General features: G+C 41.9%; 1 protein-coding gene across 1 annotated transcript in view; it reads right to left on the reverse strand.

Moving 5' to 3' along the window:
* The window catches only part of PCSK2 (proprotein convertase subtilisin/kexin type 2), a 249,000-nt gene that overhangs the window by 114,905 nt on the left and 118,664 nt on the right, over positions 1-15,431 (reverse strand). Inside the window, exons 3-4 of the mRNA XM_077872118.1 lie at positions 4,615-4,728; positions 3,230-3,338 (exon numbers count right to left, since the gene is read on the reverse strand). Of these exons, the coding sequence (XP_077728244.1) occupies positions 3,230-3,338; positions 4,615-4,728 (223 nt within the window). The remainder of the gene's footprint in view (positions 1-3,229; positions 3,339-4,614; positions 4,729-15,431) is intronic.

A 15,431-nucleotide genomic window follows, 5' to 3' on the forward strand; every position in this document is an offset into this window, starting at 1 on the left:
GATAGTAGCACCAATCTTAAAGGATAATTGGAGGTTTTTCTAAATTGTTAGGCAGTGCCCAGTACATAGTGAGTACTCAAGAAATGTTAGTTTTTATTATTATTTCAACAGAAGCTCTCTGACACTTCCTCCCTGGCCTGCGGTCTTACATCTTTGGCACCATCTGATGTTGGCTAATGTCCTTGAATCATGCCTTCACTGACCATCTTTGACCTTGATAGCCTGCACCATCCAGAATTGTGCCTGCTCTGGGTGGCTCCTACCTGTCTCTAGGTTTTGTTGGCCACATCCTCTTTTCTAGTTCAAGTTCCCAACACCAAACAACTCTATTTGCAATGAAAGGGGTGAATTGGCATTATTAAGTGGGGTCTTTGCTGGCATCTTCATGCCTGTAGCATTAGAGCAAACCCTTAAGAAATGCTTTCTGTCCCTGTGGACAACAGCTAGTCATGGAGGTTCTCTCCTACTGATGTGAAGTATATGGAAATGGCATTAAGTTGCACCTATATGAAAGCAGCAGATATTTGTTGAGCACGTATTAAGTCATTGGACCTAGCAGAGAGGATGTTGGTCAGGATTTGAGTTGTGCAACCAGAGAGTGTGAATGGCTGTTAAAACAGAACTGTCTATAGATTGACTCTCCCGCATGCAGATAATCAAATTATTTCCCATAGAGGCCAAAATAAAGAGAGCCAGTGATTAGGAAATATGACATTGTTTTTGCTCTTACGTATGAAGGTCAGTATCTGTGTGTATCTTTGGGAATGATATCTTGCTGAACAAATATCTGGGAAATGATACCACACCATTTACTGATGCTCCCAGACTCACCTTTGCACTTCCCATTCTAGGTGTTAGGGCAGAGATGCCCAATGACACAGTGTGAGAATGCTGAGCATCAGAGATCTGTTGTGTGGGAGGCCACTCGTGTCCCAAATGTGCTCATCTTGCCATTCAACAGCAGATTTGGAGAATGGCTTGGTAGTTCTTCTCTTCTTCAGTTTTCACACTGAATAAGTATGTGCTGAATTAAAGCTAGCCACAAATTCTTTGTTTAACTCCACACCAGGATATGGAACCTATTCCTCCTCCCCTGGAATCTGGTCCTGTGACCATTCATCCAATAGAAGTGCCAGAGTGACCCTCACTCATTCCATGTCCAGCCTACAGGAGGACTGGCAGCTTCTGCTTCTTGTTCCTTAGAATGATTGTTCTTGGGAACCCCCCACACCCACTCCTCTGCCAAGCCATCTGTAAGAAATCCAGCTTCCTGGGGAGACCATGTGGAGAGGAGAGGTCCTTGGACTACGTGGAGTAGGAGAGAGGCTGAGCCATTTTAACATCTAGTTAAGCCTCCAGTTGACGCTGGCCCTAGCTGCATTCTGACTCCAATGGCATGAGAGATCCCAGATAACCCACCAACAGAACTTTCCAGCTGAGTCTGGTCAACCCACAGAAATGTGAGAGATAACAACATGGTAGTTGTGTGAAGCCACTCAATTTGGGGGCTGTTTGTTCTGCAGCAGTAGATGACCAAAACAGTGGAGAAATTAGGAGTTAAATTTGGGGGACAGAGAGTTCAGTTTTGGGGGGACTCCCAAAGGCCACTAAATCAGAAGGATTAATACCAAACAAGAAACTGCTGAGACTTTCTGAAGGGCTTGGTTTCTCAAGCCAGGAAAGGTGGGTCAGAGTCAGGGCTCATTCTTTCCTTTTCTCTTTTTGGAAGGGTTGATGCATAGTCAGTCCGGGGGACTATTACCTATCCTGAAATAGGTATCATGGGATGTCGGGTTTCATAAAAGCAATATGTTTGTCTGTGGCCACTGCAGAGCCACTTTAAGGGTGTTCCTCTAATCCCCAAGATGCTGTGTAATTACTATATATACTAGGCAGATTTCCCTCAAATGTAGATACATCTTTCTCCTGGGTGAGCTGGCCTCAGCCACGTTGGTTTCCAAATCAAAGCATTAGGAAGGAAGAAACAGTTATAAGCTCCTAAAATCCATGCATACACACATACTTTCTCCTGCAGAGCTCCTTTCTTCTTGTGAAAGCCCTCAGCCACCGGAGAAAGCTTTCACATCCACTTCAAAACATCTCCCACATCAGAAAACAGAGAGGCATTGTTTTTAAGTGGCTGTTTAATGAGCCTAGACAAAGGCAGCACCAATTTTAAGCATGCTGGCTCACTTTGTTTCACCATCAATTCGACTTCAAAGGCTTGCTTTGGAGAGCATAGTGTTCTTTGAGGATCTTCAGAAGGAAAAAGCTCCATTGTTTCATTTCTTACCCATAGGCTTTATATGTAATTGCAGCAATATTGCTCAGGGGAGCTTTTCCTAAAGGATCCACATGGCTGATGAAGTGCAAAAGGACCTGTCCAGTGAGATGACCACAGGGCAGAGATTCTCTAGAATCTTGGCAGAGCCAAGGATATGTGTAGGTAGAAAAACACCAATTCCTCAAACCCATTCATTTTTGTATCACAAACTATAGAAAATAAAGCTCTACTGAATATTTGTCTGGCAGGCATATAGGGTAGGATAACATATTATAGGGGGCATATGTTGTCAAGGTTATCAAGGTCTGCTTTATAGGTTCTTTTTGAAAGTAGCAATAAAGTCAAAATTTCTCCAAACCTCAATCCTGTTGCCAAAAAGCATTTCAAGGGTGTAGAGGGTGTAGAGCCACACTGTCTAATAGAACTTTCTGTGATGATAGAAATGAAGTTGAATTGAATTTCAGCAGCTGCTAGCTCCTTGTGGTTATTGAGAACTTGAAATGAAGCTAGTGTGACTGAGGAATTGAATTTTTAATTTTATTTAGCTTAATTAAAATGTCACTGTAAATAGCCACATGTGGCTAGTGGCTACTACTCTACAGTGTGGGTCTGGAGAAATAGATGGTAAATTCAAATGAGATGCTTTAAGATAAGGTACAGGAAGTGGCCCAATAAGAAACTACAGTTTAGTGTTGGCCAGTTTTCCTTTGTTCATTTTTTGGCTTTTAAATTTATGAAACCAAAATATTTATTAAGAATATCCTCAAGTTTGAGGACCACTGATGGAGGATGGGGAGGCTTTTGCCACAGTATACATGGTGGTTGGGTCCAGCATATGGCTATTTTGCCTTTAATTAGCATCTCTAGAACAATAATCTTTAATATTCCAAAGGCATGCAAAGACACACTTGCTTTGCAATAATGTGAAGGCTTTGCAATACTCACCATCATCCATAATTCCAATGGTAACACCTTTGCCTGTGTATCCCAGCTCCCAGGCTTCTGCCACATTCAAATCCAGGCCAGGCGTACCATCAGCTTGTCCGGTATTGATCTGGTTCAGGAATTGGAAAGCAGAGTATCTTTTTAGTCTGGTGCAGTAAAGCACCTGTCCAAATGTTTGCACCTGGTATTCCAGGGCCAGCTGAAAGGCCACATCTTCCATGAAACAGTAGTTCTGAATATTTCCCCATTCACCTCTTCCAGACTTCTCCTTCCATTTTTTGCTATATACAAGTGATGTTTCTGTGATTGAATTGCTATCTTAAACTCCTTAATCTGCCATTGCAAGAAACCCTCCCCAATTTTGAATTAAATGCTTATTCTTGTAGTATTCTTTATTTATACCTCATGTTTTGAATCTAGCACATATTGTCTTGAATCATTCTTATTTGAATATGATTTCCTTACTCAATAGCAGTATGCTTTGCAGGAGGGAGCATGTCTTACTTACCTTTGTCATTTCAAGTGTGTGACCTGCCCCTTCCCCTTGTTGAAGTGTTCATGAAAGCAGGGGTCGGGATGGAGCTGGGAAGGAGGCTGGGTCCCTGAGGGATGATGAAGCATTGGACACATAGCATGAGTGAGCAAAAGCTTTGATTTGTTAAGCCAGGGTGATTTGGGGGTTGGTTGTGATTGTAAGAAATGTAGTCACCTGAGTAACACATATTAGCTCTTTTCAGTTGCCTGGATCAGATTCATAGGATTTGTAGGATTCCACACCAAAAAACAAAAGATATGGTCAAGCTCTGAAGACCCAAGAGGGAAGTTGTGATTAGAAATGTATCAGTCCATGGGGCTATAATTTAGTCTTCTCTCTTGTTCATCATCTTTTAATATTAAAAATGGGGAAGCATAGCTCACAGTTTTAAATTAATCACTCCTTTCCCCTCAAGATGCCCTACAGTTAGGGTTGGTTTAGAAACTTTGGGTCTCTTTTAAATATAACCCAACCCAATCATGAAGGACTGATGGTGAGCCAGATAATATTCATGTCACCAGACAGACTGGGTTTCTGGGCCTTGAATCCTGCACCAGCAAAGCCCCATGGATGTCTTCTCTTATGTATTGGTGTGCTTTTTCACAGTCTGCAGCAATCTCATCAGCTTTAACCCCCAGAGATCATGGCTATTTAGCAGCTCCAGAAGAAAGCAGATTAGAGAACATGATGCATGGGTGCTGATAGAAAATCAATACATATCAGAGGGGACAGAGAGGTTCATGAAGTCAGATGCTGGCTGACATCCCACAGAATAACTAGGAAATAGAAATGCATTTTTTATCTGAAGTCTCAAGATGAGAAACATTAGGAATAATATGGACATGCTTACCAGATACCACTGTTTTGTAAAAAGAGGATCATTCATGTTGATATCAATCTCATTGATGTCTCTATACCCCCGCTTCTTTCTGTTGAATCCTTCCTGCTGCAAGGCCATCTTTACCTGAAAGGACAATATTGGCATGTTACATGAGTTTCCACCTGAACATCTTCTTCTGGAATTCTTTTCCATGAATTCAAGTTCCATTTGTATATAAGGTGCTTTTTTCTCTGCAGAAGCCAAGTTCATCTCATGTACACTATACCTTCTATGATTATTTTTCGAAAGCATTTGCTTCTGCCTGTGCTGAATAAATTGGCCTTGGTGATGGCTCAAAGTGAGTTTCCTTAAAATGAGAATTCGATACAGAAAACTAAGAAAGGAAGATAAGGGGAGAAGGGATTGTTAGGGGAAGTAAAACAAAACAACACAACACTTCTATAAAGTAAAGAAGATTGATGTGGATTCAGGGAGGGAGAGAAAGGGAAAACTGCAGGGATCATCATAAAAGCTGGAAAGCTTTTATATTTGTTGACAGGATTGTGCTATAACACTTGGGAATCAGTCAAAACCAAAATCAAAACAAACCAAACCTTAAACCAAAAGAAAACCTGCCTGGAGAGCCAGCCAGTTCATAGCAAAGCTCTAGAAGGTAAGTGAAGGGATGGCACTGCTGTCCTGGCAATGGTAATACTTCAAATTTTGGAAAGTCAGACAGAGCCCCAAGACCTTGGATGGAAATGTAACTTAGGAGCTGAGTTGTTCAAGCAGGCTCCTGGCAACAGCTACACTTTGTCCCATTCAAGAAATTTTCCTTCACTTGGGCAGTCACGAATTTATCATTCAGGGGCTGTGGCTTGTCTCTGAACATCTACAAACTCAGGAACTGTGCAAATGTAGAAAAGAGTGTGTGCTGCATACTGATTTTTTTTTTTAAGAGAGCATGAGTGAGGATGGTGTGGGGGAGGGGCAGAAGATGAAGGAGAATCTTTTTTATAAAAAATATTTTATTTATTTATTCATGAGAGACACAGAGAGAGGCAGAGATACAGGCAGAGGGAGAAACAGGCTCCATGCAGGGAGTCCAATGTGGGACTCGATCCTTGGACTTGATCCTTGGACTCTGGGATTACACCCTGAGCCAAAGGCAGATGCCCAACTGCTGAACCACTCAGGCATCCCAAAGAGAGAGAGAATCTTAAGTAGCCTTCATACCCAACTCAGGGCTCAATCTGATAACCCTGAGATCATGGCCCAAGCCAAAATCAAGAGTTGGACACTTCACCAGCTTAGCCCTCTATGTGCCCCTGATTTTTAAAAATATTTTGCTGCCCAACATTCATTTCTTCTTTTCCCAAATATCCTCACTGCATTTGGGGCGATTACCTGGAGTCCACTAGATTCTGTGTTGGTGGGAATGAAATGTGAGACACCTATCTGCAAAGAAACTGCAGATTCTCTCTGACTCAGAGGTGCTTAGGTGGTATGGATTTGAACCTTGGGAAAGGAATGTGAGAGCAGAAGGAACCCTTGAAGGCTATTTATGTCAATGTTCATTCACGAGACTCGGCCTATAAAAGGTCCTTTGCAATAGTTCCACAGCCTGGCCCTAGAGCTCCCCCAAGACCAATCTTTCAGCCTCCCACTGATTGTGAGTTCCCTATATCATTCCAAGAAATTCTCTTTTGCTTAAGTAATCCAGAATCAATTTGTGTTGCTTGCATTTGAGAACTCTGATGTGGGAGCGGGGAAGAAAGACAGGAGGATCCGAATCAACAGTGTTGGCAGGGAAGAATGAAGAGACCATAGATGTGGCTGGAAACCTCCCCTTCCTTGCTGCCCTGGAATGTGCCAGAATGCTGTGAAAGACTGGTTCCTTACTTCGCTCTACACACTGACACAAGCAGACCTGGGGCTCATTTGCCAGAAAAACTGTAATTCTAGCAGAAACTCTGTATGTGTAGAAAAGAAGTGGTAGGTGAGGCATTTGCTCTGTTCTTTGGAGGTATCCCAACAACAGATATTCACTGTGGCACATAGAAAATATTTGAGAGCATGGGATAGATGGATGGATAGTTTTATAATGGCAAAAATTTAGACACAACTAGTGTCCATCAAGTGAAGATTAACTATGATTCAAATATATATCTATAACTTAAAAATTATAATTATAAAAAAATATATATATATACACACACATATACATATGTCTTCTGAGAAGCAGATGTCAAGATGAGATTAAATGTGCAAGGCTTTTATTAGGGGAGAAAATGTAAGAAACTGCTATGCAAGCTTGACCCTGTAAAGGAGAGAGTGACCAGTTGGGCAAAAGTGTTCTCAACACCCCCCAAAGTGTACAGAAGGTTTGGCAGGTCTGTTGGGGATTCAATGTCTGCTGTCAGACTACCCCCATGTCTCCCGGGGGGAAGCCTGCCTCAAGGCCTCTGCTATGCTCAGTCACTGGTTAGAGCCACCTAGGAAGCATGGCCTCTTGCCAACACAGTGACAGATTTCAGAGTACAGCAGCTGGGGTCTGCGGTCGATTACTCTCCTGAAAGTCAGAGAGAGGTATGTGCTGTGTAATCTCACAGCTGCCACAGGACAGACAGATCTATCTATACAGCTATACATATGTGTAGGTAAAGAGCCACAGCACATCCCTCTTAAATCTTCCCTTTTACTAGGGATACAAGCATTCAGGGAAGAGCTGTGGGAGTGCCACTTCCACTTGGGAAGGAGCCTGAATTAGGCCATTGCATCTTCCCAGATGGGAAGTGGTCTTGAGCAAGACCCTGATCTGCAGTACTCATTAATAGTAAGCCTTGGTGGGCTTTCACTGAGGGATTCCCATCATATTGGATTCATTGTCATAGTGGATTCATTCATTAAGTGCACTGTTCCTTTGCTAGGGTCTTTGCTAAACAAAAGCAGCTGCCATGCAGATACTTGAAAACTCCCCTTTGTAGCTGCTTCTCAGCAGCATATGAACAAGAAGACTCATGTTGGATTTCATCTTTTTAGATAGCAGTGCAGGAATGGTTATGACAATAGCACTCCAAACTCAATTAGCCTGAGTGCAGTCTAATGAAAAGACTTTATATTAATTTCCATAAAATTAATTTTTAATTCCATAAATTAGGTTTTAATGGAGACCAGCGATGCTTTGGAATGCTGCACTCTCTTGACACCACCCTTACTTGCAACTCAGAAGTGCCGAAGCATGACGTAGGTGTCTGCAATCTTGTCATCTAGTGTTATTAAAAATTAAAAATTCTAAGACTGTGGACCTTTCTGAACCTTTTACTGTATCTTCGTGTCCTTTTTTTTTCAGAGATTTTTTTATTTATTCATTCATGATAGACATAGAGAGAGAGAGTGAGAGGCAGAGACACAGGCAGAGGGAGAAGCAGGCTCCAGGCAGGGAGCCCAACATGGGACCTGATCCCGGGTCTCCAGGATCGCGCCCTGGGCCAAAGGCAGGCGCCAAACCGCTGTGCCACCCAGGGATCCCCTGTATCTTCATGTCCTTAATGAAGATCACAGTTACAATTTCAAGATAGAGAACACCTTTAAAACATATACTTTTACTTGTTATACACAAATAACTGGAGGGTGGTTTTTTCCCCCACAATGATACCATGGAATACCATAAATTGCTTTAATTTTTCTGGGTTCTTGTCCAATTGTAATTTGCATTCAAACCTAATTTTTACATAAGAGTAATTGAACTATAGATAAATTATGGATTCTTTCTTCACTATGTAGCCTATCTTAGGTATTTTAGTATGCTTCTCTATAGCTCTCATAATTTAATCTTTAATAGCTACCTAAATATCCTATAGAGTAATGTACCATAATTTACCCAATGATTTCTCTTACTGGTCATTTGGGTTGTTTTCAACCCAAAATGAAATTGCCATTAGCAGAAAAATGAGATTATAAACTGTTTTTAAAGACTTCTGGAGAAGACATCAGTGTTATAATTCTATGTATGATAAAGTTGCTAATATCAGAGAAGTATTTCCTAGTGTTTAAATTCCTTCCTCACATTATAACTAAAAGGTCATTTTTATTCACTCTTCCTTCTCTGAATTGTAGCCTTTCACACACAATAGCCTTCATTACCACTTCGACGTGGCACCAATGCCATGTAACTTAACCACAGCTTCTTGCCTTCCTGAAAAATAAGGTACAGTTAGCTTAGGTGTTTCATTTTAGACTGCTCACCCAAGTTGGTCCATTGACCTAAACATTTACATAAATAAAAAACATAAGAAAGCAGGAGTGTTTGTTACTGGGAATTCTTTTATTAGAAATGACCAGATGGATATTCTGCAATTCTGGTTCAACATTTATTTGTTTACTTATTATTTTTTAAAATATTTAATTTATTTATTCATGAAAGCCACAGAGAGAGAGAGAGAGAGAGAGAGAGGTAGAGACATAGGCAGAGGGAGAAGCAGGCTCCTCACAGGGAGCCGGATGTGGGACTCCATTCCAAGACCCCAGGATCATGACCTGAGCTAAGGCAGATGCTCAACCACTGAGCCACCCAGGCGTCCCTGGTTCAACTTTTAAATCTTAGTTTGGCACATGTGCATTGAACAAGTTTTACTCAAGAAAGTTCCTCCGCTTCCTTCCCTCTTGTAGTCTTTCTCTTCAGTTAAGAATTTGGAGTCAACAAATGTTTTTGTGCATCTACAAGGTACTAGTTACAGATCATTCTAGAACGAGGCAGATACTATCTCTGCACATTTGCATTCTATTTTACAAGTTTTGTTAACAAGGTATTTTCACTACATAGAATCTTATCAACAAGATGGTATGGTTACAGCTGAGGAAAGCTTTAGCAGCCATTGTTCAGCGGTCAGAAACATGGCGGAGTCACACAGGCTGACCAATTCTAAATGTTTTGTACTTTCCACATTGCACCCCCCCCCCCCCCCCCCCCCCCGCCAAGGCACAGGACACAGTCAACCTTCCAGTATCTGGGACAGCTTCACAGTGGATGTAACTCTCCAAGGACCAGGGCCTGGATCACTTCCTGCTGGGCTGATAATTAAACAGCTGCTAATTAGCATTCACTGTGCTGGGCAGGAGAGGGGCCAGGAGAAAGGAGCTGCCTCCAAAAGACAAAACAAGTTAGCTTGGAGTGAGCACAAGAAAAGAAACATAAAACACAAAACTGACAAGTTCGCAGAAATACTGAAGTTTTAAACCTAAGATGCTGTCGATTGTGTCACACTATTATTTTCTGTACCACCAAGAATTATATTCTTTACTACGTTCATGAATTTCATTATGTCCCTCTGAAAGATATATTGAAGGCCTAACTTCCTGTACCTCAGAATGTGATCCTATTTGGGAAAAGGGTTGTTGCTGATATAATTAGTTTAGAGGAGGTCGTATTGGAGGAAGATAGGCCCCTAAAGCAACATGGTTGGTGTTCTCATAAGAAAAAGACACACAAGGAGCATATCATAGGAAGACATACAGACACACAGAGTGAAGCCAGGTGAAGAGGGAGGGGGCAGAAAACAGAGTTATTCTAGTATAAGCGATGGAACTGCTGGTCTACCAGAAGCTGGAAGAGGCAAGGAGAGATCAACTCCTAGAGATTTCAGAGGGAGCATGGCATGCCAACACCATGACTTCAGACTTCAGGCCTCCAGAACTTGAGATAATTTCTGCTGTGTTGGGCCTCCTAGTTGGTACTTTGTTATGGAAACTAATACAACCACTAAGAATTAAACTAATTCAATCCTAGGAAATTACTTATAGCTCCTGAGAATTAAACTTTGACATAGTGCTTCCTTCTCATTTGTAAACTTTATTTTGCATATGAAGTGCTCTTATAGTTCCATTTGGACAAAGATTTCTTTAACCATATATAACTTTTGCAAAAGAAAGTAGAGGGAAAATGTTAGGAAAAAAATTGGTTAGGATGTTTCTAAGCTGTTGCACATTTGGAATCTAACTCAGAATGTTCCACATCTGTGTTTTCCTACACCACAATCATCCTCTGTGCCATCAAGCATGTTAGTGATCAGCATTTCTTTAAAGAATGCTCCACTCTTGTCTCCAGGAGTTTCTTCTAAATGGCCAACACCTATTCTGCATGTTTTGATGCACCAGCCTCAGGCCATACAATTTTTGTCACTTTTTGTCATTTGCTTAGAGAAGTTGCAAGATGCATGCAAAACCCATGCATTTTTAAAAACAGATTATGTGTGATAGTTTTTGCCTTTCTAGATTTTCTGATGGCAAACTTTTGAGTGGTTAACAAAGTGAAACTTTTCTAAGTTTTCTAAGTTTGCTTCATGCCAAGACTGGAGCCCCTAATAAGCGAACTGGGTGAGAATCATCCATGGAAGCCATGAGGTTTTGTAGAAAGAGCTCTGGATCAGGAGTCAGGAGCTCTGGATTGTGGTGCCACAGATATGAGTTTGAGACCTGCATCTGCCCCTGCTAACTCTATATCTTTGAACATAACAGTGATATTTCTGAGATCACTTTGCTTACCACCAGAATGAGAATAATTACATCTGAGAGTTGCTTTGAGGAACAAGTGGTATTAACTGCTGTGAAACAGCTGCGAAACACAGTTCCTGGCACACGGGAAATGTCCACAGATGTCAATCGCCTTCTCAGTCCTCAGGTCAGCTTCTTCTAGCTGGAGTACACATCGAGTCACCTAGGGAGCTTTAGCAACCCCCATCCACCCTCCACAGGCCACTGACTTGGACCAAGTCAGACTCTCCAGGGGATTCCAAGCTGTCTCAAGGTAGACACTGTCTTAGAGGTCAATTTTCTTTCTCTGTAAGAGGCCTATTTCTACCTTTCAGAATGATGATGAGGCATGGTGGGATCCAGGCTTTGAGATCCTCACTTGGTAGAGAGATCTGCAGATGTAAAGCCTTATGCCCATCCTCTGAAGATGTCACCCCCAGGCGAGGAGGCAGGGAGATGCCTACTACCTTCTAGTCTCCAGCTCTCCTGGAGAGAACAATGTCCTGTCTTTGTTCCTGGTTCTTTGTGGGAGGACGGGGTTGGATTGGATCATTTATTCTCTGATTGACCTGGACATCCAGATCACCTGGGTGAACTGCTTCTTTAATTAAATAGAAATTGTTTTCAAGTAGCAAAGTAGAAAAAGAAAAAAACATAATTCCTCCCCTACTTCTTGAGAATCCCCGTTGACATAAAAGATGAAAAAATAAGATAACACATGTGCATGGTTAGAATATTAAAGCAGTACAGAAAGTTATATAATGGGCAGGGAACATTTTTATCCTCCTCTTCCCTTCCTTGCTCTCAAATAGCTCTCTCCTCAAATGTGACCACTGTTCATAACTTCTCGTGAGTCCATACAGAAAATGTTTATTTGTATGCACTAATACACATTATATAGGAAGAGAGAGTTTTTTTTTTAAAGGAGTATATTTAGCATGATTCTTTTATGGTACAGTAGATTGAATATCCCCCCCAAATTTATGTCCCCTCCAACTACATATCCCCCCAAATTATATGCTCACATCCTTAATCCCTGGAACCCATGAATGTGACTTTATTTGGAAAAAGGAGGTTTACAGTTGTAATTAAAGATCTTGAGATGAGACCATTCTGGATTACCAGGGTGGGCCCTAAATCCAATGACACATGTCCAATGGCCAGTGTCCTAATAAGAGACACAGTGGGAAAATATACACACAGAGAAGAGTAGAAGGCCACGGGAAGGTGGAGGTGGAATGAAGCAGCCACAGCCCAAGAATGCTGACAGCTGATAGAAGCTACAAGAGGCAAGGAAAGACTCCCCTAAAGCCCCAGAGAAGCACAGCCTTGCTGATGCCTTGATCTTGGACTTCCATCCTCCAGAACTGTGAGAGAATAAGTAGAAGTTGTTTTAAGCCACCAAGTTTGTGCTAGTTTGTATGGTAACCATAGGAAACTGTTAACGATATTGTAAATTTGACAATTTACAACAGAGATTTATATATGTATATATTTATACATGCATACATACAATACTGATGTATAATATCCATATATTTTTAAAGATATTTATTTGAGAGAGAGAGAGAGAGAGAGAGAGAGAAACAGCACAAGTGGGAGGGGCAGAAGGAGTCCCAAGAAGACTCCCTGCTTAGCGTGGAACCCAACTAGGGGCTCGATCTCAAGAACCTGAGATCATGATCTCAGCTGAAACCAAGAGTTGGATGCTTAACTGACTTAGCCACCAGGTGCCCCTGTCCATATGTTTATTATCTACATATAGATGTATTTTATAATATGTAGCCAGTGGACTTACATATATTACACCTATATGTGATAATATCTATATATTATACATATAATATACCTATAATACCTATGCTATCTGTATCTATTGTAATATAGGTATAACATCTGGTAGTATCTTTTAATTTTACTATCAGGGGATCAAGAAACACACTGTTCTTAATGAAAACTCATTCTCTTTAACAGATGCACATTATTTTACTGTGTAGTTAAAGCAAATGTAATTGTCTTGTCACCTATTGAAGGCTACTCTGGTTGGCTGGATATTTTGTTGTTGTTTTGCAGTTCTACTCAATGCTGCAGTGAATATCTTCACACATGTGCGTGTGTGCTGTGATGAAGTTTTTCAAGGATAAATTATAAACAATGGGATTGCCAATGATTCTGTGTGTGACTTTAAATTTCCACAGAGCAATTATTGCCAAATGCCCTCTAGAAAGTTTGCATCAAGTTGCACACTCACTAACAACACATGACAGTTTAGGGAACTTTTAAAAAATATGGCTTGGAAATCCCTGGGTGGCTCAGTGGTTTAGCACCTGCCTTTGGCCCAGGGTGTGATCCTGGAGTCCCGGGATCGAGTCCCACATGAGGCTCCCTGCATGGAATCTGCTTCTCCCTCTGCCTGTGTCTCTGCCTCTCTCTCTCTCTCTCTGTTTCTGTGTCTTTCATGAATAGACAAATAAAATCTTAAAAAAAAATATGGCTCTCAGCACCTTAGCACCTTAAGGTAGCTAGTCTGATTGCCCAGGAACATGTGCCTTAAGAGCCCCACCTCCCCCTGGGTTGGATGTTGTGCTGCGGGTCCTGGCTGAGAACCTGTGGAGCATGGAACTCCAAGCCCCCCTCTGGTTCTGTGGTGCATCCAGTGATGCCTCTGGGTGGCACGCAGAGGGTCTGAAGCCCGGCCAGCTGCACAATAGTCTGAGGAATTTGTCAAATGAGTCACTGGGAATGGGCCTGGCCTCAGTGTCTCTTAAAGCTTTCCAGGTACCTGATTCCTAAGCTGGGGTTGAGAAACTGTGTGCAGGGAGCTCCTCTGCACCTCCTGTGACTCTCTTGTCCCCATTCTGATATAGCTCTGGTAGGGAATCGAAATGATTCGATTTGATGAGATGAGAGCAAGGGTCAGAGTATCTATACCCAACAATGTTGAGAGCTTTCTCTGTAAGAGAACAAATTCACATCCATCAGAAAATACATTCCATTTCCTCACTAAAAAAACATCTCTCTGTATTCCCTTAGTGCTAGCTGGGAGGGTGGGTGGTTGGCTGGGATGGGGGATGTGTGGGCAGGCACAAAACTACAGCAAGCTTTCCAAAGAATGTGGATCTTCTGTTTATTAAAAACTTCTTTATTTGTACAATAAATTACCTAGCTTTTATTATGGGCTGAGGACTCCTCCCACCCAATGGGTTAAACCAAAACAAAAATATCTATTCCAGAAACATCACACCCAGCACATTAGCTAGGACATCTGAAGGTGGGCTTGAAGATCCATCCACATGGGCTGCAGGATTAAGGGTGAAGTCAGAAGGCCCCCCTGGCTCCTGGACTGCTTGTCCTCCCTGGTGTCAGTTTCCTGGGGAGGGGAGAGGACCCAAGTCCTTTCTGATGTGTGCTTACAGAATCAGCAGCCAACGGGGACAGGCTCTGTTCTTCCTCTCAAGAGATGCTAGAGAAACACTGGGGGGCTTTCCCTTCAAGTTTTGAGATACTGGGGGGAATTTAAATGGATTGGGCTATATCTCACTTCCTGGAAAGGACACTATAGCTTTACTTCTATTTAGGCAGAATATTGACTTTAATTCAGTAGAAAATATTGCAGAAAAAGAGGTAAGGTAAGCATTGCAGATGGAAACTTTGTCTTTGGGATAGGCAGACATAAATTACAGGCCCTGATACACCTGCTGTTGCCCTGCTGTGAGATCTGGAGCCAGCTACTGGACCTATTGATGTCTCATTTGCTCACCTGTAAAATGGAGATGTGACCTGATATCAACCAATACTTATTGAGAGCTGACTGTAAGTATTTCATGTACAGTCAGCTGTTTTTCACAACAATCTAATGGGGGTTTAGGAAGAAAGGCATGAAATAGTAACTGTATTGTGAGTTGTGTCTTGTGAGTCACACAGGTAGCCAAGGGTAGAACCATGGTTTGTGCCTGTTCTGAGCTGAATTGTGTCCCCCTAAAAATTCACATGTTGATTGTCTCACCCCCAGGACCTCAGAATGTGATCCTATTTGGAGATAATATCTTTGAAGAGGTCATTAAGTTAAAATGAGCTCATTAAGGTGAGCCTTAATCCCCTGTAACTAAGGTCCTATTATAACAAGAAGAAATTTGGACCCAGACACACAGAGAGAATGCTGTGAAGATACAAGGTCAAGATAGCCGTCTCCAAGCCAAGGAGAGAGGCCTGGAACAGATCCTTCCCTCATGGTGAACCCTGCCAACACCTTGATCTTGAACTTCTAGCTCCAGAACTGTGAGACATACATTTCTGTTGTTTAAGCTCCCCACTCT

This window comes from Canis aureus, chromosome 26 (genome assembly GCF_053574225.1).
Source record: "Canis aureus isolate CA01 chromosome 26, VMU_Caureus_v.1.0, whole genome shotgun sequence".
In the NCBI taxonomy this organism is placed as follows: Eukaryota; Metazoa; Chordata; class Mammalia; order Carnivora; family Canidae; genus Canis; species Canis aureus.